Raw genomic sequence first — 26,061 nt, forward strand, 5'->3', positions numbered from 1 at the left:
TGGTTCTTGAAACAGTTCCATACATCAGGCTGATGCAGTGGGGTCAGCTACGTGGTGGCCCAGACTGAAATCGGCCACCCTATCTGGCCGCGGCCACCCCGCTGTTGCCCGTGCTATAGTCTTTTTCAAGGCAGAAAATCAATCATAGATAACATTATCATAATCATTAGGACTCCTAAACTGGAGTCTGGAGTAATATTCTCTGACATTTCTGACCATTTGCGCATTGTTTTGTTTCACGCTCTATCACTTCCACAGTGTAAACTAAAAACAGTGTTCAAAGTGATTGCTTTGCGACGTGTTGGTGAGGAGCTGCAGACTAAAACATGGAATAATTTTTACATGTACTAATGCCAGTACTGTATAGTATATTTTATTACAAGGGATTACAAACTATCTGAAGGGTAATTCATAAGAAGACAATCTCTCAAAATTCTTGGCTCCCTTAAGGAAAAATAAATTCCATTAACTACAAAAACAAACTAGAGCTGCAAGCAGCTATGAACGGGCCCTTTGCACCCTCGGACACGTTGGGATACTGGCAGTTTGGGGTACTGGCATGTTGGGGTATGGGCCCATTGGGGATCCATAGAAAATGAACCAAAATGGCCTATCGTCACAAATAGAAATGGAAATAGTTATAGTTGAATATAGTTATATATAGTTATACTTTGATTCTATTCATGGACCTTCACAAGTCACTATACTATAATGAAAACATCTTAAGCAAAATTAAAACTATATACTATTCAGACATCATTACAGCATCATAAGGTGACTCAAGAAAATCACAGGGATCAAAACTGGTGAACTCCCTGAAACGAATAACGAATGCACCCACACACCAACACTACCAATATGAAGGCCAGTTTAACTAATGCCTTTAATGATTTTGTTTCCGTTGGTCAAAATGTGTTAGATTATATAACTCAATTTCAAAATGCCTCCTTTGAGCAGTACCTATCAGACAACTATCCTAATTTGTGAAGCCTACTAACAGCACTGAAGTTTGTAAGATTGTCAAAAAAATTAAAAACTCACATTTGGTGGGAGCGGATGAAATTTCTAGCAGAATATTAATGGAGGATTTTAGCCGTTTTCAAAATAATCAACATCTGATGGAGTTTTGCCGATTAAATGTCGATATTGTCTTAATTTCTCATAAAACAGTAAATTATTTTAAGTGTCTGAGTAAAGCAGAATTATGTCCTTGTGCTGTTTGTCCACTACTACATGAAGCTCCAGACTCCATTCAACCAAGGAGTAAGCTCCAGCCATAGTCAGCTGGGACAAGCTCCAGTTCACCCGCGACTCTCGTGACAATAAGAAAGTAAAGAAATTGGATGGATGGATGGTAAATGGTAGCATTGTACATTTATATTTTCTGTGGTCAAGATAGTTAGCATAAGCCACAGTGGAATGGAGGAATATACAACACTAATTTTGTTGAAATATTTGTTATGCAATACTTACATAACATGTAAAAAATGTATGTGTATTTATATTTCTTACTTCTGAGTCACGTGCACACAGTAGTCGGTCTAAAATCTGCTAGAATTCCCTCTGTTAGGCTCTTAAACTTGAGCATGGATCCTCTTCTCCTATACCTGGCCCTCCGGAAGGAGTGCTTGGGATTGTGCTGCTACAGGCTTTGCTGTTCATATGCCAGGCCTGATGACTGTGCCCTGCACTGCCTCAATCCATTCAAACATTATGTAGAAACGCACCACAATAAGCATGATGCAGTGTGAGGATTAATCATATACAGTACTCCAAAACAACAATAGTATTATTTAGCTGCATGCACAATAAATTACAATACTCCTATGTTTATGAGTGGCATTTGGAGAGGACGGTCGAGAAACTCAGCTGACTTGTCGGAAAGATGCACAAAAAACTTAGACGTGGAGCCAACAGGCATAAGTTTAGACTGACTTTCTGCCACCAAATTGTCCTGCTTGAAGGACACACTGCTCTGAAACACCCAGCTTGGTGCAGACCGGTCTGCCAAATTGGCAAACATGAACGGTGAGCCTTGCACTTCTACGAAAATCAAGATACGCCAGTTATTGTGGTCCTCCGCAAATGCGCGGTCTACACAAATAGAGCCTTAGGTGTCAAGCACAGTAATGATTGCCAACTATGAGCGTGCTCTAATGGTTTTCTTTTTTGGGGAACCCTGCACACCTTAAAAGCCTTTAGGATTGGCGGTTATCTTTATGTAATGACAACTTACTGTACCAAGATCCCTTGTAAAACAATTGCTGCCTTGGCCAGTATTGTTCAGTCCTATTTTAAATGGTAAAGCCCATGTCTCATGAGAGGAACTGTTTTCATTCACACAAATGTCTCATTGTAATTCACCCTGATTGTTGCAAGAGATGGAATGAAAGATTAGACTAATCTATTTTACTTCATGCATCCAGTAAAAGTCTACACCTCAGGTGCATATGCTGCATTAATAATGCACATTAATTAACTGTGAACTCAATCACTAAAAGCGTTTTAACAGGAATAAAAATGAAGTTAAGAGGAACCTCTACTATACACTCACCGATCACAATATAATGTACACTTGCATTAGCAAATGAGGTCCCTTGCTCGAGCTGTATCCCAAATGGTGCATTTTCTTCCTCTCTGTATGATGTAGTCCAGTTCTACACCAGTATAAACAGCGGCCAAAATAATTAACACCATGTTAATTTAATACCTCTCTGACAGCATCAATCAAAACTGAGCAGTGTTTGATACACTGTCTATAGTTTATAGACTCACAAAGATGATTACTCCTAGGGTTTCCTATACTTGCCAGTTTTGTACCGCTCAGGGGAGCTCCAGTATCTAATTGAAACTGCTTCCCATACTGTAAATTTCAAACCATTAGGTATTTGTTTTCTCTTGATTGTCCAAAAGACCTCTGTGTCTTTACAGAATGCAAAGTAGACAGAATAATTTATTGGTGGGAATTAGGAGCTGACAAAAATGAGGATGTGTTACTTTTCATTACGTGGCAAATGTAAAGCTGAGCAGTAGAAATCCAAGATGTGTTGGCATGTGAGGGAGGTGAAGGTGTCAAGATGACGGCAGAGAAATGAACTGTTTTCTCTGTTGACTGCACATGCACGACTACAGGATGAAAATCAATTGTTATTGTTTGGTACTTATAATGGCACTTCACTGAGCTACTCAGACTAGCTGCCGAAGAATGGAATCAATTTGGGGTTGTAATGCCCCTCGATACATCACAATATCAATGGAATCCCTAGATACACATTCCAGGACACTGGTTGATCTACAATTAGTTTGGATGTACAGTAAATTCTTCCATGAAGAATTGTATTCATATAATATTTTTTTCCAGGTTAAACTGTTGCCATGACAATATTTTAAGTGACATTTTAACATTCTTAACGGCCATACAAGTGTAAATGATGTTGCCGTTGCTAGTTTTAAATGAGTCTGCTATTTCTCGTCTTTTAAAAAAAATGTCTCCCTTTCTCTATTTTTGTTTCTCCTCTTCATAACCTCTGACTGCTACAACACATATTCTTTTTTTTACCATTTTCTTTCACCTATCAATAAGTCAAACCCAATGTGGAGTGCTTACTTCCAAACCTTATTATACCACTCTGAAGCACCTCGCTGCACAACAGTTGAACCATGTCTCACCAATAAACCTCACCTGCTTTCAACCAAAATACATTGAATTCATTTTATTTCACGATTGAGGCTTTAAGCATTTATACTAAAAAGACAAATGTCAAGTTTTATATCATTATTACACATTTAAATTTAGGTGAATGTGAACACAGAGCTGTATCTGCTAAAATAATGGCACACTGACACTGATTAAACACTGAGAACTTCAGATACAATATATTATGGAAAACTGACTTTTAAATTGCTTGTATATATGTCTTTGGAGGAGATGGGTGCTATCTTTCTCTCTGTGGTTCGTCTGATTATTTAAAACAGTCTTGGATAGTCTTGGAATAGCCTTGGAAATGAGTCACCAAGGGTAATCCAATACTGATTTATAGTTTTATATTCAGCGGCTGAAATAAGTATTCAACACGTCACCATTTTTCTCAATAAATATACTTCCAAAGGTGCTATTGACCTGAAAATTTCATGTTGTGATGATGTTGGAAAAAAACAAGTAATCCATACATACAAAGAAAGTACAACAAATAAACTCAGAAATTAAGATGTGTGTACAACTGTGAAATGACAGGGGGAAAGTATTGAAGTATTGAAAGGGAGGTGCAAAAAGGTATGGAAAGCCAAGACAACACCTAAAATCTATCAATAATCAAACAGCAATCCAGCCCCTTGTCAGTGCAAATGAATATCAGCTGGTTTAGTCCTAATTGATGGCCTACAAATAGTTCTCATGATGGGTAAGAGCAAAGAGCTTTCTCAAGACCATTGCAAAGTAATTGTTGCAAAACAGAAAGATGGCATTGGTTACGAGCACATATCTAAGCTTCTGAATGTTCCAGTGAGCACGGTTGGGGCCATAATATGTAAGTGGAAAGCCAAACATACCACCATAAATTTGCCCCGATCGGGTGCTCCTCGCAGGATTTCTGACAAAGGAGTGCAAAGAATAATCAGAAGAGTTGTCCAAGACCCAAGGACCACCTGTGGAGAGCTTCAAAAAGACCTGGATTTAGCAGGTACTGTTGTCACAAGGAAAACAGTGAGTAATGTACAACAGTGAGTAAAGGCCATGGCCTGTATGCACGCTTACCCCCAGACCACATTGCTGGGGAAAAAAAGGCATGTTAAAGCTCGTTTAAAGTTTGCTGAACAACATTTGGACAAGCCAAAATTAGTCTGGTCGGATGAGAGCAAAAGTGAACTCTTTGGATGCCATAATTCACACCACTTTTGGAGGGGAAATGGCACTGCACGTCACCCTAAAAAAAACATACCCACAGTGAAGTTTGGAGGTGGGAACATGATGGTGTGGGGCTGCTTTTCAGCAAACGGTACTGTTAAACTTCACATTATTGAAGGAAGGATGAATGGGCAAATTCTTGACACAAATCTGCTGCCATCTACGAGGATAATAAAAATTAAAGAAGAGTGGAGATTTCATCATGATAACGATCCAACACATACTGCCAAGGAAATGCTCAATTGGTTTCAAAGAAAAAAACAAAGATGCTAGAATGGCCCAGCCAATCACCTGACTTGAATCCAATCGAAAATCTATGGAAAGAACTGAAACTCAAGGTCCATAAAAGAAGTCCACAGAACCTTCATGATTTGAAGACTGCTTGTGTGGAGGAATGGGCCAAAATCACACCAGAGAAATGCATGCAAGTTTCTCCATACAGGAGGCATCTTGAACCAGTCATTGCAAACAAAGGCTTTTGTACAAAGTATGAAAAAATACAAGTTGGTGTGTTCAATACTTTTTCCCTGTGTCATTTCACATTATTACACATAACTTAATTTCTGACTTTATCTGTTCTACTTTCTTTGTATGTGGGGATTACTTGGGTTGTTCCCAACATCTATTGCAAATTTCATGTCAATAGCACCTTTGGAAATATATTTGGTGAGAAAAATGGTGATTTGTTAAATACGTATTTCACCCGCTGTGTGTGTGTGTATATATATATATATATATATCCATTTTCTGTACCGCTTATCCTCACCTGGGTCGTGGATGTGCTGGGGCCTATCCCAGTTATCTTCGGGCGAGAGGGGTACATCCTGAACTAGTCGCTAGCCAATCGAAGGGCATATATATAGCGTATATTGCCGTTTGGATAAAACCTAACCTCGTCGAAGCAGCGAGCCCTGCTTTGCTTCCGGTTTAGAGTGATTTGATGCTTAACTTTATAAATCAAGCTATTTTGTCTCGTAAAGGGCACCATGTCTCTTTTTTATCTGTATAAAATTTAGGAAATGCAACGAGAAACCTTTTTTCAGTCTCATAATCTAAAGTTTGCTCCACTTAAGAAATACGAGTTCTAGATTATAGAGGTTCATTGGTTAAACTACAAAATACACACAAAACACAACAAAGAGTGGGAATTTATAAAATATTTAATTAAATCTACGAGGGATCTATAGGGAAACGCACAGAGGGGTCTAACTACAGAAAGAAAATAACACTAAGGGTAACGAAAAGGGAAGATAGGAGTGTGTGTTGCTGGACTAAAGTTGAAAATGTGAGCGTTGAATGCGTTCAGTCAGAGCGAGAGAGAGAGATCAAAGTTGGGATTTTGTGTGAAGCTCGTAATTTCCCCAAAATTAATAGGCACTAATATTGTACATCCTAGCAACCGTTGCTGTGGTCCTCGTGACCGTAGGTTTGTTGGTCTCTGGGGATGGTCTTTTCTCCGCGCATCTCAGGAGGAAAACGAAGCAGGTTTTGTGGAAGAAGAAAAAGGATGCAGACAAATAAAACAAAAACAAAAGAGGCAGAACAAGAAAAATGGTTGTCCCCTCGGGGTGCGCTCGTAACTTTCCTGCCGATTTAACTGGTGGTGGGCCCAGCTCCTGCTCTCAGCTGCGTGCATGACCGGCATGGGATGCCGATAGTTGCTTGCTGAGGCCGACCGATTGCAACTAGGAAAAGCAATTGAAGCCGCATGGTGGCTTCTTCAGACAAAAACGCACGCACTTAGTGGCACCTGGTAGGACCGGAGGACAAAGGAAATGGAAGGGGGTTGGCCGAGGCCACCCAGTGGCTGGCGAGATAAGCCAGCCAGGACAGAAGAGAAGCAGGACACGAGAAAAAAACTCAAGAGAGGCAGAAGAGGCGGGAGCCAAAGGTTAAATACCCAGGGGGCGTGTCTCAGGGACATAGAGACTGGAGGAAGACCAGACCCATCGAGTTGAATTTCAGTCTGCAATTTAGCCATAAGAATGGTATAAAAATTATATCTTAATATAAAGTACTCCCAACTTGTTACTCTTACTCATAGATCAAGCATATAGAATTATTGTTTAAACTTGGCAAATCAACTGCTCATGGTTCAATGCCACAATTCATGCTGTTTGGCTTCAAATCGAGACAAACAGTTCTCAAAATCTCCAGCTGGACCTGCAGGTTGACACCATAACACAAACATCAAGGGATACATTTAGAATATTTCTGCAGAGTGAAATTTCACAACCGACCTCTTATCTTTAGTGAAACAAAACCATTCAGTCCACCTTGCAGTAACTCTCAAACGCCAGTGGGTGGTGCCCATGTCCCAGCAATTGTTGCTATTGGGGAGAGGATCTCCCCACCTTTTGTTTGCTGTCAGTTCAAGAAAATGACTCTTTGATGACTGTAAACCAAGATTTTGAGGGGACCTGCTAATTAATTTAGGGTCCCCCTGACATACTCCAGGCGTCCTTGGTGGCTTCCTTGCACAGCAGAGCAGTTTGGAAGAATGCAGTTTATCAAGTTGTGGGGGAGTCACTGTGGCACCTCAGGTTGTGGGAGCATGTCCGCTACAATATATATATAATATATCAAAATTTTCCGCTTGTCCTCACTAGGGACGCAGGCAAGCTGGAGCCGATCCCAGCTGACTATCAGCAAGAGGCGGGGTACAACCTGAACTGGTTGCCAGCCAATCGCAGAGAACATATAAACAAAAAAACATTCACACTCACATCCACACCTGCGGGCAATTAAGAGTCTTCAATTAACCTACCACGCATGTTTTTGGGATGTGGGATGAAACCGGAGTACCCGGAGAAAACCTACGCAGGCACGGGGAGAACATCCAAACTCCACACAGGCGAGGCCGGAATTTATCCCGGGTCCTTAGAACTGTGAGGCGGACGTGCTTTCCAGTCCTACACTGTGCTGCCTATATAGTGCCCCCCTGGAGAAAAGTCACCACTTGTCGTCATGGTGATCCAAACCCAGAAACACACTCTGGAGCCCATGTGCATGAGCTAGGACGTGGTGTTCAGGGTGCAGTCATGTTTTACTCTTCTGAGCTGTTGACCAAAGCATGGGTTACAGACAGATCACAGATATGTTTCAATTTGTGAGATATGCCAACATGTCTCCTTTGAGTTTCATTTTAGGTTGTTTCAATGAACAGTTTCTATTGCCTGCATTAGGCTCCTTGTTCTGTGACCTTGTCTCATGAACCACACCCGCTTGTTTTGTTTTTTTTCCATCTTTGTTATTGCTCTTTCTTGTACCAATGAATTGTTTTTTAACCTTCAATTGTAGCTTTACTAGCCATCTCATCAGCCTTCTTAACTTCAGTATACAGTATGAGACTATAGTTGTCATAGTTTGTATACTTGTTTCTGTTATTATTTTCCTGTGCCTGTTTTCTATTCCTGCCTAGACTTGTGGCTGCTATTGTTTCAACCACCCGCCATGTGAGAGTGCATGTGCATCACATTATGATTATGCAACTCGTTGTTATGTCACAATGTTATAGATGTTTTAGTAAAAATATATATATATATTTATCAAAAAAAAATGCCTTCATAATGACCTATGAGCTCAAAGTTGATGACCAAGAAGACTTGTTTTCATCTGTTTAACTATTGATGGACATTAGGATGACCCTTCCCGCAATACCCCTTATGGCCACAGACTGGACACCATGCAATAGGTTAATCTGTTTGTAATATACCCCCTACCAACACCCATTTCCCAATGCCTGAGTAGAGTTTTAAGTAACCAAAGCAAGAGTCTCAGAACAAAATATATCTAGACAAGTGTCCCAATAGCAAAGCATTTTTCCAATTTGATTCCATTGTGAATGTGCTTGTTTAATTTATTATACTCCCCAATCATTAATTGTAATTGACTCCACTTTGCCAAAAGGGCCTTTTATTCAATTAGATTCGCCAGTTTACCCTTGAGCGAAACAGTAGCACTTATCTAATGCCACCGTGCTGTTTAATTTTCTCATATTGTTTTCAACTTTGTGTCGAGAGCTACTGACCTTGCACTCTACAAGGAGCGCAACACCAACCATAGTCTATGCTCTTTTGACCACTTCAGAATGTTAATTTTGAGTTCTTTGTATTCAGTGTTCACAGTGAGTTTCCGAGACGGTAACATCTTTTGAAAGACTTCACATTCCCTCACAGCAATTCAAGGATAATTTGTTTTGTTTTTTTAGTACTGTCCGTATAAAGATATTCTCTGAAATACTTTTTGTGTAGCACTGAAACTATTGGGGATGTGCTGTTTATTAAAGTTATCTTCTTGAAGTACGCTACAAATCTTCTACTTAACTTTAGTCAGATTGTTTATTTTATTGCTGGACTTATAAATTTTAGATGGACAAAACAGTCCGTGGGGTCTCAACAAGAAGGTCCCTGGTTGCCATGTCCTACCAAAGAAACACATGTTTTACCCATGTTGCGGACATGCTCCCCGCAAACTGAGGTGACACAGTGACTCCCCACGGTGTGATAAACTGCATCCTTCGAAGCCGCCCTGTTTTGAGACTCCCACAAGGAGACTTCGAGTGGCCCCTAAATTAATTAGCAGGTACCCTCGACATCTTGTTTTACAGTCATCAGAGAGTCATTTCTTCGTTTATACTCACAAAATAAGGGACCGATCGACGATAGAGTGCAAATACATCAACAAACTATTTGCTTAATATCCAAAGGTGCAAGCAAGGCGCCACCCACTAGCGTTTGAGAGTACTGCAACCCATGAACTCTCACTTGATGTTTAACCAAGGATAAATGTCTGTTTTAATATTTCATGAACTTCAGAAATATTCCAAATGTATGCCTTGATGTCTGTGTCAGTGTGTCAACTTTACAAGAGCAATTGGGAGATTTTGAGAATGGTTTGTCTTGATGTGACTCCAAGCAGCATGAAATGTGATTTGAATCATAAGCAGTTGATTTGCCAAAAATAAAGTATAAGCATTCTTGACCTGTGAGTAAAGAGAGTAGCAGGTTGATGTTATTTTATATTAATATATGATTTTAAACCCATTTAGAGAGACAAGATTCAAGCTGATGGGTGGGGTCTTCTCCGTCCCTCTTCGGCACGCCCCTGGGGTACTTAACCCTGGCGCTCGTGTGTTTTTCTCTCTCTTGTGCTTTTCTCTCCTCTGACTTCTTAAGTCTTGTCTTGCCGGCACCTTGCCAGCCAGGCTGGCTTCGGCCACCCCTTCCCCCTTGCCCTTTCTTTGTTCGGGCACACGGCTCAGTAACCGCGAAGGCTGGGATGAGAAGAGATTCGGCTTCCCAGCCTATCCGTGGGCCACTGCTAAGCGATCAGGGCAGCTGCTACCAAGGTACCACATACGCGTCCAGCCAAGCGTGATCGCTCTAAAATTGCCACCGAGAAACAAAAAAAGGCAGGAAGAGTGGGTGTCATACTCTCCCCACAAGGTGTGACGAACAAAATTTTTTCTTATTCCGCCTCTTTTGTTTTGTTTCATTTTTTTTGCATCTTTTTCTTCTGCAACCAAATCTGTCTCCTTCCTTCCTGTGACGCGCCCGGAGGGAGACCACCACCCACTATATTGAACCTACACTCGTGAGTAGACACGGCAAGCTTTTGCCAGACTGTACAATATTAGTGCCTAATAATTTCAGGGAAATTACTAGCTTCAGACAAAATCTCAACTTTGTCCTCTTTCTCGGTCTCTCTCTCTCTCTCTCTCTCTCTCTCTCTCTCTCTCTCTCTCTCTCTCTCTCTCTCGCCTCCGGAATGTATGCGTTAAACCAGTTTAGTTTAGTCCAACACACGATGTTCTATTTCCTTTTTCGTATCCTTAATTTCCTTCTCTTTATCATTATTAGTGTTATTTGCTTTCTTTTGTTAGACCCCTTTTGTGTGTTTCCCTCTAGATCCCTTGTTGATGTCATTAAATATTCTATGAAATTCCACTCTTGGTTGTATTTTGTTTGTGTTCTGAGTTTAAGTAAGCCTCTGTCATCTGGAACTCAAAATTTCATAAAGTGTAGCAACCTTCAGATTACGAGACTGATAAAAATTTCCCTCAATTTTATACATATAAAAAGTGACGTGGTACCCCTTTACGAGACAGATTAGTTTGATTTTAACGATGACATTTTAAATTACGCTAAACCAGAAGTAACGCAGGCATCGCTTCCAGCTAATTATTTTCTCCTAAATTAATTACATTTTTATTCAACCAATATACACTACACCCATCTTCTGAATTTTTATTCAGTGATCATCCAACTTCAGAGTGGGTACTGTACAGTATAACACCAAATGACCTCACCAATTGCTATAATAGTTAGTCTTAGCGCTCATTGTTACAAGAACCTGGACACCCTTCTATAACATTCACATCATGTACTCATCCATAGTGATCATAACATCTACTGTTTTCCCAAAAATTAAAGTGTGGTTATATTTCTCAGGCTTGAATCCCCAACTCGGACACTAACCCTGGAGGCACCCCGAGGTGTGGAGGTGAATGCTGGGGTTGGAGACTTCACGGCGTCATGTAGGAAAGACCTCCTGCTGCAGTCCTCAGAAGGAGAAGTGAGTGTACAGTATTTGAGATGATCTTCAAAAAGGAATTTGGAGGATTGGCATGATACAGTCTGCAATGAATCTGTATTTCTATCATTTAATCTGTGTTTCTAGTATGCCATGAAATTTACATGGATGAATGTTTGAATGACACGCAAACACGCAAACCCATCTGGTTTGCGTGTTTCTAGATACAAGAAAGTATAGAACCCCTTCATTAAAGTATCTTATTAGGCTAATGAGCATCATCAATCTAGAGACCTTCTCCGTCTTTTCTCCCCTCCTCTCTCGTGTTTGGGAAAGTGACTTCATTAAAGGTGCTCTGATGAGGTTCCCTGTCATCCGCTGCCATCATGTGTGTGTTCTACTAGCATCCTGTCTTACTGTCTTGTCTTTTTTAATAACAGCCTGTCACGTGGGAGTACAAACTCATGCTTGGCCATTGTCAGTGTGTGTGTGTGTGTCTGTCTATGTGTGCACACATGCGACAGTGCATGTGTCCAGTAGAGCATAGTATGCCATTAATTCTGTAATTAACAGAAGAATGCCCCATCCATTGGACACACTTTCAGGTTCCATCATACAGTTTTCAATACCAAATACACTTCTTTCTCTCTCTCTCTCTCTCTCTCTCTCTCTCTCTCTCTCTCTCTCTCTCTCGCACACACGCGCGCACATGCACACACAATATCAGTCTGAGAAGATGAGTTTGATGATCCTCTTCAAAACGCAATTCTCATTTCCTCCTGTCCACATCCCTCTTAGAATCCTCTCATATGCTCTTCTCGCACCTCTTTCCTTATCTTGCCACTGCCCACTGGCCCTTAATCAGGAAAAGTACACAACTTCATCCCTATAAATATGCACTGAACAGAAATTTAGCTTGCAGCGAGGGCACCCATTGCTTTATTTTTTTATAACATGGGGTGGAGCTTTACCAAATTCAGATTAATGATATATATTTTCGGCAACAGAAACAATGCACTGTTATAGATTTTCACAACACAGTTCGGAAAACTCTCTTTTACATGTCCTCCTTCTCTATCCTCTCAGTCTGTCATATCTGAGTAACCCAGCCTATCTAATTAACTTTCCTCTGCCAGGGTTGTACATCAGCATGACTGTCACTTTATGGAAAGAAGGAGGGGAATATTTTTGCCTCTTTTGTTTCAGTTCTCTGTCTGCATTTTATGCATTGTTTTATCCTGTGTTCCCCCTCTCTCTCTCTCTCTCTCTCTCTCTCTCTCTCTCTCTCTCTCTCTCTCTCTTTCTCACATACACACACACACACACACTCTTGTCCATGTATTAATGGATGTCTCCCAGGAAGGGAACAATAACATGGATGTAACACATGTATTGTAGCAAGGATTGACAGCATGAAAGGCTCGAAAAGTTATTGGATGAATCCAAGCATGAAGGACATCTAGTACGGTGCCTCTTGAACTTGAACTCGACCTTTACACTAATCAAATGTATGGAAGCATACTGTAAGTCCATCAAGATGCCTTAAAAGTTAATACATTGTCACATGCAATTATTTTTTACTTAAAGGAACATAGCTTAGTCAAATGCCAAAATGTGACCACAATTTGATGCAATAATAATGCCAGAGCTCAAAATGACAGAAGAGATTTCCAAAGATGTTAGCACTAAGGTCTGATTAGTGCAGATAATACTAGTGTTATTGTTCTGTGTCAATCTGCTAATTGAAAAAAAAAGTCAAATGTCAAAACACATTTATTACAAGATTCTAAATTGGCAGCACGGTGGGGGCTGGTTAGAGCGTCTGCCTCACAGTTCTGAGGACCGGGTTCAATCCTCGGCCCCGCCTGTTTGGAGTTTACATGTTCTCCCCGTGCATGTGTGGGTTTTCTCCGGGCACTCCGGTTTCTTCCCACATCCCGAAAACATGCATGGTAGGTTTATTGACAACTCTAAATTGCCCGTAGGTGTGAATGTGAGTGCAAATGGTTGTTTGTTTATATGTGCCATGCGATTGGCTGGCAACCAGTTCAGGGTGTACCCCGCCTCCTGCCCGAAGATAGCTGGGATAGGCTCCAGCACTCCCGCGACCCTTTTGAGGATAAGCGGCTCAGAAAATGGATGGATGGATTCTAAATTGGGGTGGCACATCTGCATCACAGTTCTGAGGACCCGGCTTCAATTCTGGCCTCGCCTGTGTGGAGTTTTCATGTTCTCCCCGTGCCTGTGTGGGTTTTCTCCAGGTACTCCGGTTTCCTTCCAGATCCCAAATCATGCATGGAAGGTTAATTGAAGACTCGTAGGTATGAATTGTGAGTGCGAATGGTTGTTCCTCTATATGTATCCTGCAATTGGATGGCGACCGCGCCTCTCACCCAGAGTCAGCTGAGATAGGCGCTAGCACACCTGCCACCCTCGTGAGGAGAACCGGTTCAGAAAAAGGGTGGATGGATGGATTCTAAACTGAAGTTTAGAGTTAAATTTCTAGTTATTTCTCTGCTAAATCTGCCATTGATTCTTATTCTCAAGGGGCACTCGTGTTTTAATATTTTTCAAATATACAGGTGAAAGGTACTGCTTTTATTATTATCTGGATATAAATGTGATTAACTTGATAGATAACAATAGCCTTAAACATTGATGATTTATTCAAGTGGTGTTTGGTGTTTTTAATATATTGGTACAAGAAAACCATTATGACATAGTAAAATTTTCATGGCTAAATGAGTCATTAAGCCCCGTTTCATGGAAAAAATAAGACAAATATGAAAAGCTTGTGCTAGATTTGGTATGCATATTAACATCAGAATGAAAAACATTGCGTGACAAGACAAGTGTTGAGAGTGGGTCATGTCTTACGGCCAAAGAAATTTCTTCTGAGACTGTCATCTCTGTTTTGACTATTAGTCTGACTTTAGCAGGTGAAACCTACAATTATTGTGGTGGGATGAGTCAGTGCCTGATGACCATGATGTCAATGGGCAGTAAACAGTACTTCAGGAAGGTTGAAACAAAGGCAAGTGGACAATTTCTTTGTGGCTGAAGATATTTTATCGGAAAGACTTTGTGAGTGTGGAGAGCCTTTTGGAGAAAAGGTTATTCAAAAGGCTCCGCCTCTTCAGAGCTGAATAAGAAGCCTTTTAGATAGAAAGCGACATGCCTTTCGCCCCAAACAAGACATCACGTTGCCTTCAATTGAGCGTTTTTTGTTTTTTTTTCTTAATACGTTACTGTGACCTGGATGACTAAGAATCTCCTTATGCTAGCATAGGCTCACACCTTGTGAAAGAGACTGAGAGGTGGCATCTACAGCCTTGTGTTGTGGACATGTTGTTGCTTGCATCATTGCACATGTTAAATGGGAGGCAGCACCAGCACATCGTTGCATTGCATATGTTGCCTCATCCTAAAATCATCTCACCCAAAATGGAATCTTCACTGTATGCCAAATTGCCCACTGAAGCCATTTTTCAAATAAGCATACATAAATCCCTTAAAGGGCAGCTTATCCAGTTTCCTTTCCTTTTCATAGGTTTTCATACGAGCATTACCTGACTGCTGATATTGTCAAATGAACAGAAGCTGATGATGGAAGATTGTAACGGCAGATAGAATGAGTTGGAGCTAGAGGAGGATGGCAGAAAATAAATGTTTGCAGGACAAAATAAAAGTATTCGGGACAGCAAGGCTTAAAGCCAAATCAATGTTGTCAGCAACTGGCATTTAAGAAGGGACTGTTAAAGTTAAAGTTTGGAAAGAAATTCCTGAAATTAGGGCCTTATGGGCTAAAGTAAGAGAGCAATGGCTTCCATTTAAATTATACTTTATCTGGCGTGTCTTCTTATTTTTCCTCAATTATGTTATTGTTTTTTTAATCTCGTTCATTCTCACCAACCGCAATCGTCTCCACGGGGAACATTTGATTTAATCCCTTCCCACCACATAGTGAAGGACCACAAAAAATCATCAGTATTTATTTCACAAATTGATGTTTAAGAAAAAGACAAAAAAACTAATCCATTCTGTGACATGGGATGTTCTATAAATGTAATTTCAAAACATTTTCCATCCATCCATTTTCTACCGCTTATCTGAGGTTGGGTCACGGGGGCAGTAGCTTTAGTAGGGATGCCCAGACTTCCCTCTCCCCAGCCACTTCCTCCAGCTCTTCCGGGGGGATCCCGAGGCGTTCCCAGGCCAGCTGAAAGACGTAGTCTCTCCAGCGTGTCCTGGGTCGTCCCCGGGGTCTCCTCCCGGTGGGACGTGCCCGAAACACCTCACCAGGGAGACGTCCGGGAGGTATCCGAATCAGATGCCCCAGCCACCTCATCTGGCTCCTCTCGATGTGGAGGAGCAGCGGCTCTACTCTGAGATCCTCCTGGATGACCGAGCTTCTCACCCTATCTCCATGCGAGGACACCCTGCAGAGGAAACTCATTTCGGCCGCTTGTATCCGGGATATTGTTCTTTGGGTCCTGACCCACAGCTCGTGACCATAAGTGAGGGTAGGAACGTAGATCGACCGGTAAATCGAGAGCTTCGCCTTTCACTCTTTACCGCAACGGATCGATACAAAGTCTTTTAGCCATGCTTTGTGTGGTCCCTCACCTAGGACCTGTTTGCCATGAGTGACCCTACCAGGGGCATGAAGCCCCAGACAACTTCGCTCCTAGGATCATTGGGACACACAAACTCCTCCACCACAAAAAGGTGACGGCTTCCAGCAGGGGCAAAACATTTTCCCATAGAAATAATGCAAAATTAATGCATTTCTTCCAGTCTCAAACTATTACCATCTGAAAACCTTTAACAACTGTATTGGGAATTTAAGTCATATTTTATCACTATCATACAAGTAGAAAGAAAGGTTAACCGCTGTGAAGAAACATAAAAAGAAAGTAAAACTACTCACCCTTTGAAAACACTTACCAGACGTAATAGAAAGAGAACAGTAAAGGTGTTTAGCGAGCAATGCTGTCACTACAGTATGCAACATTTTGTAGGTATTGCTGGAATACATCAAAATAATATTGCACCTCTTGTATTGAGCAGCCAGAAGCATTCACTCCTGTCGTAGTATAACGCACACAAAAATAAAATGCAAATCACAGTTGTGGAGTTAATCCTGTTTAGATGCTCACTGAGCCAAGATTTGCTGATATCACAAAATATCATCTTAGAAGTCCAAGCTTTGTTTGCCTTTTGAGGCATTCATTTTTGTTCTCCAAATTTGGGTGGTGTTTCCTTTTGGAGGTTCCACTATACTGTATAAATTAAAGGGACTTTAAATTGTATTACACTTCTCAATACCAGGAGGGATCCCAAAGTGTGTGTTTGTGTGTGTCGAGGGGGAATTTTACTGTTTTATTTAATTGGTCATTAGTAAATGGGCTTCACTACTATAGTGCTTTTCTACCCTTAGCATACTTAAAGCATTTTTTACAGTGCCCTAATTCACAGTCACACAATGATTAATGGAATATATACATTTATTAACCGTCTCATTCTTGAGTAAACATGACCATTATATTTGTTGTAGTTGTTGTTGTTGTGAATGTCATCTGGTCCAATCAGGTGTAGCCATAGCGAGGCACTCACATGACTCTTTTGGCACAATTTTGTGCCGGATGCCCTTCCTGACACAACCATTCTTTATCTTAACATATAATTATTACTATATACTTAACTAAGTATTACATGTTTTCCTCATTCTGCTGGTAACAATATAAAAATTGTATTCCGATTCCCATCGAGCTTGCTATAGCAACGTCAAGGCTTATTAAGACTGTAGCTTGGAGATGTTGGTCGGCTGTATTTTGGCTGCTCTGCTTCAGTTTGTCCATTAACCTGTGGTTAAGCAGCAGAATAGTGAATGGATTTGTGTGTGCTAGAAAGGATTATACACAGTCATTGGGCCTCACAATGGCAATGACAGTTTCAAACTAACTGGCTCACACAAAATAAAACAACAAATAGATTTACAGACTTGACTCACCCTACAGTAGCACAAATAGCGGTTAGGATGTCTGCCTCACAGCCAGGGGAGTTGGCTTCGAATCTAATTTGGAACATCTCTGGGGTTTGAATGTTCTCCCCATGCTTGTTCGGGTTTTGTCCAGGTACGAAGGTCTCCTAAGGGTAGAAATGTAAAAATTGATGCATACATTGTGGGGGGTGTGGTCTGATCACTGCCAGCCCCCGCATGGATGGATGACGCTGAGCTTGCACACTCAACTTCTTTGGTCTACCATGGTGAGGCCTGTTTTGAGTGGAACCTGCATGGTGTCGGCAATCTTCTTACTCCCTAGGCCATCATGGGCCCATTTTGGACCTAGGAGTGTACTTTTTTTTGGCAGCACTTTAGATGTACTGTTGAGTTATTTTGAGGGAAGTATACATGTATACTGCTGTACACTGACTGCATTGTGGCAAAGTGTCTTGTCTTCAGCATTGGCCCAAAAGACAACAAAATATACAAAAATATAAGGGGTGTAGTCACTTTTGTGAGATAGTGTATACAGTGTTGTACCTGAACTAATATTATTTTTTATTTGATTATCGTTTTACTATTTCTGCCTGAAGAACATTTCTGCAAAAGCGCTCATTATGACATCTGTGAACAGATTTTGATTGGCAGCTAATTTTTGCTCATTAGAGAGCCAGGATTCGTGAGCAGTTTCCAGCAGAAATTCCGGCTAATACCATTATTAACAAGTCTTCATACTGTATGTCAGGGGACAAACGTCTTATTTAGAAACCCAGCCAACAACAGTCGCACGGCCACATATCAAAATGGGGTGTGACTGGTGGTAAAAAAAGAGAGCTTGTGGCGGTTACCTAAGTCAGGAAATCTGTATTGGTTGGCGACAAAAAGGAAGTTAAGTTACTGTTTGCTTGTCCCTCGTAGGCATAAAAGTGTTTTCCCTTTGTATTTCACTGGGGGGGGATTTAAACTGTGGTGAAAAAAGTGAGCGAAGCACTCCGAAGTCACAGCGAGATTGCTATTTTACGGTTGCCTTTCCAGGCTTACGGGCTTAAATGCATATAAAAACCCCTCCCAAGTGTCACATGAAAACTGGGGGGGGATTTAGTTAGAATGTGTTAGAGGGACATACTGTAACTGCAGGGATGGCAAATTCTCTACTTCAGATTGTGTTTGTCCTTGCACATCAAGGACGACAAACCTTTTTTTTTTCTTTTAATTCCTCATTTAGCGGCACGGTGGCCGACTGGTTAGAGCGTCAGCCTCATAGTTCTGAGGACCCGGGTTCAATCCCCGGCCCCGCCTGTGTGGAGTTTGCATGTTCTCCCCGTACCTGCGTGGGTTTTCTCCGGGCACTCCGGTTTCCTCCCACATCCCAAAAACATGCATTAATTGGAGACTAAATTGCCCGTAGGCATGACTGTGAGTGCGAATGGTTGTATGTTTCTATGTGCCCTGCGAATGGCTGGCAACCAGTTCAGGGTGTACCCCGCCTCCTGCCCGATGACAGCTGGGATAGGCTCCAGCACGCCCGCGACCCTAGTGAGGAGAAGCGGCTCAGAAAATGGATGGATGGATAATTACTCATTTGAAAAATACTATTCTAGCAACAAGTTTTTTGTCAGGTTTTTGAGACTGTAGGGTGAAAGCTGCGGCTGGGTACTTGTGCGGACTGAATGGGTGGCAACAATGGAGAGATGACAATATTTGGAGGTTAATAGCGCTCAGCAACATTCATTCATTCATCCATTTTTCCGTACCGCTTATCCTCATTAGGGTCATGGGCGTGCTGGAGCCTATCCCAGCTATCTTCGGGCTAGAGGCGGGGTAAACCCTGAACTGGTCGCCAGCCAATCGCAAGGCACATATAAACAAACAACCATTCCCACACACAGTCACACCTACGGGCAATTTAGAGTCTTCAATTAACCTACCATGCATGTTGGCCGACTGGTTAGCTCATCTGCCTCACAGTTCTGGGGACTGGGGTTCAAATCCCGGCCCCGCCTGTGTGGAGCTTGTATGTTCTCCCCGTGCCTCCTTGGGTTTTCTCCGGGTGCTCCGGTTTCCTACCACATTCCAAAAACATGCAATGGTAGGTTGATTGAAGACTCTAAATTGCCCGTAGGTGTGAATGTGAGTGCAAATGGTTGTTTGTTTATATGTGCCCTGCAATTGGCTGGTGACCAGTTCAGGGTGTCTTTTAGCCATGATTTGTCTGGTCCCTCACCTAGGACCTGTTTGCCATGGGTGACCCTCCCAGGGGCGTGAAGCCCAATGTTTGCATTTTTTGACAAATCGTTACATCCCTCCTTTAATGCTGCCAACACACAAACTTAACACTTGCGCACACTTTCATTTGGGATAAGTGTCAGTTCTAATCCAAATTTAAGCTACAACAAATGATTTCTGTTGCTCATACCCAACCCTCCATACATCCGTCGCTCCACCTCCACTCATCAGATTTCCGATCGTGTGTCTATTCCCATCTCACTTTCACCTCCTGCCTCTTTCATTAATCCTTTTCTCTCCGTAAACCATCAACTCTACCCACAAATTGCAGCCTCCTGCTTCCAATGTTATAATCAGCATTCGGTGCCTTTCAGCTCTTCATCTTTCTGGTCATACCAACATTAGATGCTGTTGTTGTGTTTTTCCAGTGTTATGGAAGAGAAAACAGTAATTCAAAAGGAGGGGAGGGCCTTCAGCGCCTGCAAGGCCTTCGCTGCTGTCCTAAAAACTATCACCTACATGTACAACCTAAATTCCAACATTTGTTCCATGAAATTGGATTCATTTATTTCCAACAGTCTACTCTCCTCATTTTGTAGCATTTCTCTTAGCTCCACTGCATCCAGTCCGTGATTTTTCTATATCTTTTGTTATTATTATTGTCTAATCAGATGTACGCCTGCCATGTCACTCTCATCGGCCCAGGGCCTTCAGAACCAGTAGTGCTGGCCAGTATAACTCAAACTAAATTTGCAATGTGACTAATTATTAAACTAATCAGATTTCAAATCTTCCTCAGAGGGCCAACGAGCTGGCCCACAGTGACGTCAGCATGTTCCTGTCCTCTGATTGGTTGATCATGCATGCCAAGTTCGACTAACAAGTCTGTAGTTATCAGCACACATTAATACATTTAATAATTAGCATCTAGAGTAAGTATGATGTATTTCATGACAATTGTTTGTTTTTCTCAAGTCATTAAATATAAACATTGATTCTGAAGTGCTCCAGATGACATGCATGGCACATTTGCATGCTGTTATATTGCGTTTTTTCTGAATTTGCAACGTGCTGGTGGTGGTATTAAGTCGTGTATTAAGTTAGGCAAGTCCCACTGAAAGCCCAGGTACCAAATGCACCGTCCGCCATTGTTCAGCTGGTGTTAACTCACATAAACAAAACCATCTCTCTTCATTCCCCCACCCAATCCAAATGCCGTAGTTCATTTTAGGTCTCATTCCCATGCTGGGTATGCATTGTCAAGTTACATTCATACAATTACATTCCAACCATGACTGAGTTTGTTCCGACGAAAGGCAATACCTTAGCCCGAGCAGCTTTTATTGGAGAGGCAGGAAGAAGATAACAGGTTACAGTATGTGATGAAGACATAGCTTGACAATTGAAGATTGTGTGCTACTTACATTCATATTCACACGTGATGAAAGGTGCACATATACTATCCATTCCATTCCATCCATCCATCCATTTTCAACACCGCTTATCCTGGTTAGGGTCGCGGGGCACTGGAGCCTATCCCAGCAAATCCCTGAACTGGTCGCCAGTCAGTCGCAGGGCACATATAGACGTGGACAACCATTCGCACCCGCATTCACAGCACATATACTATACGTTTTCAATACGTCCATTTGCCTATCCATCCATTTTCCTTGCCGCTTATCCTCACTAGGGTCACGGGCTTGCCGGAGCCTATCCCAGCTATCTTCGGGCGAGAGGCGGGATACACCCTGAACTGGTCGCCAGCCAATTGGAGGGCACATATAAACAAACAACCATTCACACTCACAGTCACACCTACGTGCAATTTAGAGTCTTCAATTAACCTACCATACATGTTTGTGGGATGTGGGAGGAAACCGGAGTGTCTGGAGAAAACCCACGCAGGCACGGGGAGAACATGCAAACGCCACACAGGCGGGGCCGGGGTTTGAACCCCGGTTCCCAGAACTGTGAGGCAGATGTGCTGACCAGTCGCTCACCGTACCGGCCCATTTGCCTAATTGTGTCAAAAATAACAGCGTAACAGAGCTGTAAGGGGCTAATTGTGGTGGCAATTGAAGCTTCTTTTTTGTTAATCTTTTCCAAAGTTGTGGTTGGGAGCCGAAAGCTTTTTGATTTGCAATTAATGTGGTCTCAATCATCAGTTGATACGCTATGGCAATACATGGTGTGTTTTTTGTATGTTTATTTTTGTTTATTTCTAGGTTTAGAGGCTGGGGAAGAACCACATTGCTTATTTGAGTGTTTGCCAAATATACCACCACCAGCACATTTGATGGATGACGTATTTTCTTCAACAATACAACCGAATCTATTTTGGTGGATAAAATGTCTTGCACGTTCTTTGTTTTTGTAATCAGATTTTCATAGCTTTTGCTTTGATTTGCAGTGGTGCCTGGACATACAAGTTTAATTTGTTCCCTGACCCTGCTTGTAACTCAAAACACTTGTATCTCAAATCATCTTTTCCCATTGAAATGAATGGAAATGTCATTGATACATTCCAGCACCCCCCACTCCCCCCCCCCCCCAAAAAAAAGGACAATAATAATTCTACTGTGTATTTTAATCAGGAAAAACAGCACTCCATAATACTGTACTTGAAAAAAAAAACATACAGTAATGACATAATTAAACGTTAAAAGTTAAAATCAATTGAACAATGTCTATAAAGTTGAGTTTTTGTCTCACCGCATCAATTGAATGCTGCTCCTTCCAGTGTGCCGGCCTTGGCCACCTGGGGGCAGTATAAGACAGACAATATGACTGTTCATTGAGTCATTATTATGAATCCCACGAGAGTTCTGGGCAGTCCTGTCTGGATGCAGCAGCCAGTCATAATGCAGTGAGGCGTGTCCTATCTAGTAATCAAGTGGGAGTCACAGGAATGCTTTAATGAGACTCATCTCCTCACAGCTCATCAGCACAGCACTAATATTTGTAGTTCTACAGAGAGGAAAAAGAATATATGACAGTGAGTACTGTTAAATTGTCTGTCAACATGTTGCTGCTGCACTGTTTGTGTTCAGTCCATTGTTTAAAGAGTTAAAGCACTGCAACATATATGCTAACTACTGTTAGCATTAAGCTAGTTGACTGAAAGGCTGAGTAAGCAATGTGTATGTTTCAAATACACTAGTGTATTTATCTTTGTTTTATGTTAAGTTTGACAGTGAACTTCACCCGGGAGTGGCATTAAGCATTTTGAAGCCTCATTTTTTTATGACTTGTTCACTGTTTTGCCAAACTGCTCCTTGTTGAAAGGTGCATTGAGTTGAGTTGACTGCCTCCATACAGCACTCGTATCTCAAGTCAAAGCAAAAATTGGTTGAATGACGGCTCATATGTTGAAAAACTTGTAATTCGACTCACTCGTATGTATATCAGGGCACTGCTGTACCTGTAATAAAACAGTGAGAGACTATATATTGGGGGGGGGGGGGTATAATCATTACAGTATATAATACAAGTAGATGTACTGTATATACAAACACCTGTTCAGTATACAGTATTTCATATGACAAGAGTGTGGTCACCCTGAATACTTGCCACTTTAATAGAACAAGTTTTCTTCTTTTTTTTCGGTATTTCCTTAGATTGTTTTTATTTATGAGGAAAGTGAGGAATAATTATCACTGTAACATTGCTAAAGCAAAAAAATAATTAATTATGAGCCAAGCCTTTCCACGTTCATTACTGTATCTCTGTTAGAGCTTAAGAGCATGTAGGTTGGGAAATCTCATGTAATTATACAGGGAATGTTGTGAGAAAAGGATGTTAATAATTGAAAGCCATTGAGACCATTTGAAATGTTACCCGCATATCTTGATTCTGGTTAATGGCTGTTGGATGTTCTGCTTTTAGCTAGACTGATATTGAAAAGGTAATCGGAGCTGCAACTTTGCTTCGTTTCATCTTGCAGAGAGATAATGTGTATGTGCATGTGCGTGGGCTTTTTTTTAAACAGGTCAAGATGTGCCCCATCAACCAGAGTGAAATCATTAGTTAAACTAATTGATTCCTCACTTGTCCTTTCGCTCGCCATCAAGTTGTCGGCCTCTCTTTATGTTCCCCACCTCCTATGCACACCCTCTTGAATTGTCGTCTCTTCAATCCAGTCACTGCACTCAACATTCCTGAAGTGCAACCCTTTTTGTTTGGAAACCCTCAAAATCACTTATTTCATCATGCTGTCAATGTGTTATTTGTCCCCCTATTATTTATTTTACCATCCTTTGAAAATGGCAAAGTAAAATATTACTTTTATCATTCCATCTTCCTCAGCTGCTGCATGGTTTTCGAGTGTGTAAATTTTCAAGACTTTCCACAACATTTTCAGAGACTCCTGATAATACTTACGTCAATCTAATCATCAGTCAAAGCCATCTAACCCCTTGAACTGCCATCATCCCAAAATGTCTGAATGTTTTTCCTTATGACAGCCTTCCAAGTGTTGGAGTTGCTTCTTTACAGGAAAACTGATTTCAGTGCAACCTCAAAGGTTGAACTCAATCTATTCTGGGACACTGGTCGTCCTCAGATGTCTTGTTTTAGATTTATTGTTTTTACTTGTAATGGAAATGGGGGGGGGGGGGGGAGGGGGAAATGTGTTGAAGGGTCAAACTGTTCCCTCTGAAACCCCAATAACAGTTTAGGAAATGTCTAAGTAACATTTTAAGTTACTTAACTGTCACCCAAGTGGAAAATAAGTCCCATTATTTATGCAGCAAAAAAAACAAAACACACTTAATGACAAATGAGCAGGGGGCAATAAAAGTCACCTCGCTTTTCACAATAATGGTCATGCAAGTGTAAAACATTCCACAACACTTTTGATAACTCATGTTGCTATCTAGCAGCTGGTGCTAATCTAATTTACACCACTTCATGGACTTCACTGACTCCCATGTGCTTAGTCATCCCTGACTTGCTCAATGTTGCATCGACTTTGGCGAAATACTCAGTAATGCTGTACGCTCAATTTGGCCACATCGATTACAATGTAAATCCTCTTACTTAACCTACTTTAAAGTGTATTTTCTTCTTTTCAAAAGTTTTCACCATTTTGGAATTATTTTGAATTAGTTTTTTTATTGTTTTCAGCATTTCAACATTTTGCATTCCAGCAGTTTTTTTTTTTTGTGTCGTTTTAATTCACCGCTCTAAGTTATCACTTTTGGTCTTCTCCTCATCATTCTTGCTGTCAATCACTTAAAGTCTGTATCTTCATTACAAGATTTTAGCAATCTGTTTTTTATTTGTTGTTGTTGACTCCCCCAGACAATGTATTGACAATGTCCTCCTTTCTGGATATTACAAAGCATTTTTTCTCGTTCGTCCCTCTCAACAGTCAAAGTTTGAAAAGTCTAAAACTGAAATTCCTTATGTTCACAGATCTTTCTAGATGCAAACACCATCCGGTTGGGCAACATTCCCCTTGGCAGTGCAGTGGACCCGCTGGAAGGTGCAGCAGCAGGTACCACCTACACCAAACAGACGGGTGTCTACGAACTGTGTGCCTGCGCTAATGGCAAGCTCTACCTATCCGCTGCTGAGAAAGGCTCCACCTGCCAAACAACTAGTAATTTTTGCCTTTGGAGCTGAAAGTAGGTCAACAGAGAGCAAAAAAAAACAAAAAACAACAATGGACCATTGGAGAGAAGCTAAAGCTAGCCCACACGCTGAATCAATATGGATCATAACTGGCAGTAAAGCCATTTTGTAACCGAAGAGACCAGTTGTGATGGATTGTGGTATGGCAAGTCATATACAGTAAAATGGATACGATCTTGGCAGCACTATCATGGGCTTTGGATTTGTGTCAAGACATTTCCAGCTAAAGAACTGAATCCACAAGGATAAGAGCTCAGAGTGAATGGACCACCAGCTCAAGTCACCTGGTAAAATGGATTGGGCCATTACGACATGATAGTGAACAGAATGGGTGAATTTGGTGAAATTGACACAGTAAGTTAAAGGTGTCACGCTAAGGACATGGATGGACAACCGTACTAGGTCGAACTATTAAATATCTATGTCCTTCTGGCTGTTATGGTTTTATTAGTGCGACATAAGTGGTCATCAGACAAAAGCAAATCTTGAAAGCAAGTGTAGTGTTCATCGAACGACCAAAAAGCTAACAAAAAATGGTAAAGACCGCAACCTCACCAGCAGGAACACGGAAAAGGACCGTGGGTTAACCTCAGCTGAGGATCATGTTCTCAAGCTGTGGGCAGCTCCCTCTTTTGGTTTAATCTAATGGGAAGCTGAGGCTAGCTACTGGACCAAGCTATACCAGAAAGGCCTTCCCCCTCCTACCCCGCTGGTATTTTCACCCAAATGTTAAAGTGTGACTGACCTTCCCGCATCA

At 41.4% G+C, this 26,061-nt stretch overlaps 1 protein-coding gene across 2 annotated transcripts in view; it reads left to right on the forward strand.

The window, feature by feature from the left end:
* Positions 1-25,295, forward strand: part of LOC133404197 (zeta-sarcoglycan) — a 131,478-nt gene extending 106,183 nt beyond the window's left edge. For both annotated transcript variants that reach the window (XM_061679882.1, XM_061679881.1), the window contains 2 exons: positions 11,356-11,479; positions 25,086-25,295. In XM_061679882.1, coding sequence (XP_061535866.1) covers positions 11,356-11,479; positions 25,086-25,295 — 334 coding nt within the window. The remainder of the gene's footprint in view (positions 1-11,355; positions 11,480-25,085) is intronic.
* Positions 25,296-26,061: the final 766 nt, after the last annotated feature.

This window comes from Phycodurus eques, chromosome 6, assembly GCF_024500275.1.
Source record: "Phycodurus eques isolate BA_2022a chromosome 6, UOR_Pequ_1.1, whole genome shotgun sequence".
Taxonomy (NCBI): domain Eukaryota; kingdom Metazoa; phylum Chordata; class Actinopteri; order Syngnathiformes; family Syngnathidae; genus Phycodurus; species Phycodurus eques.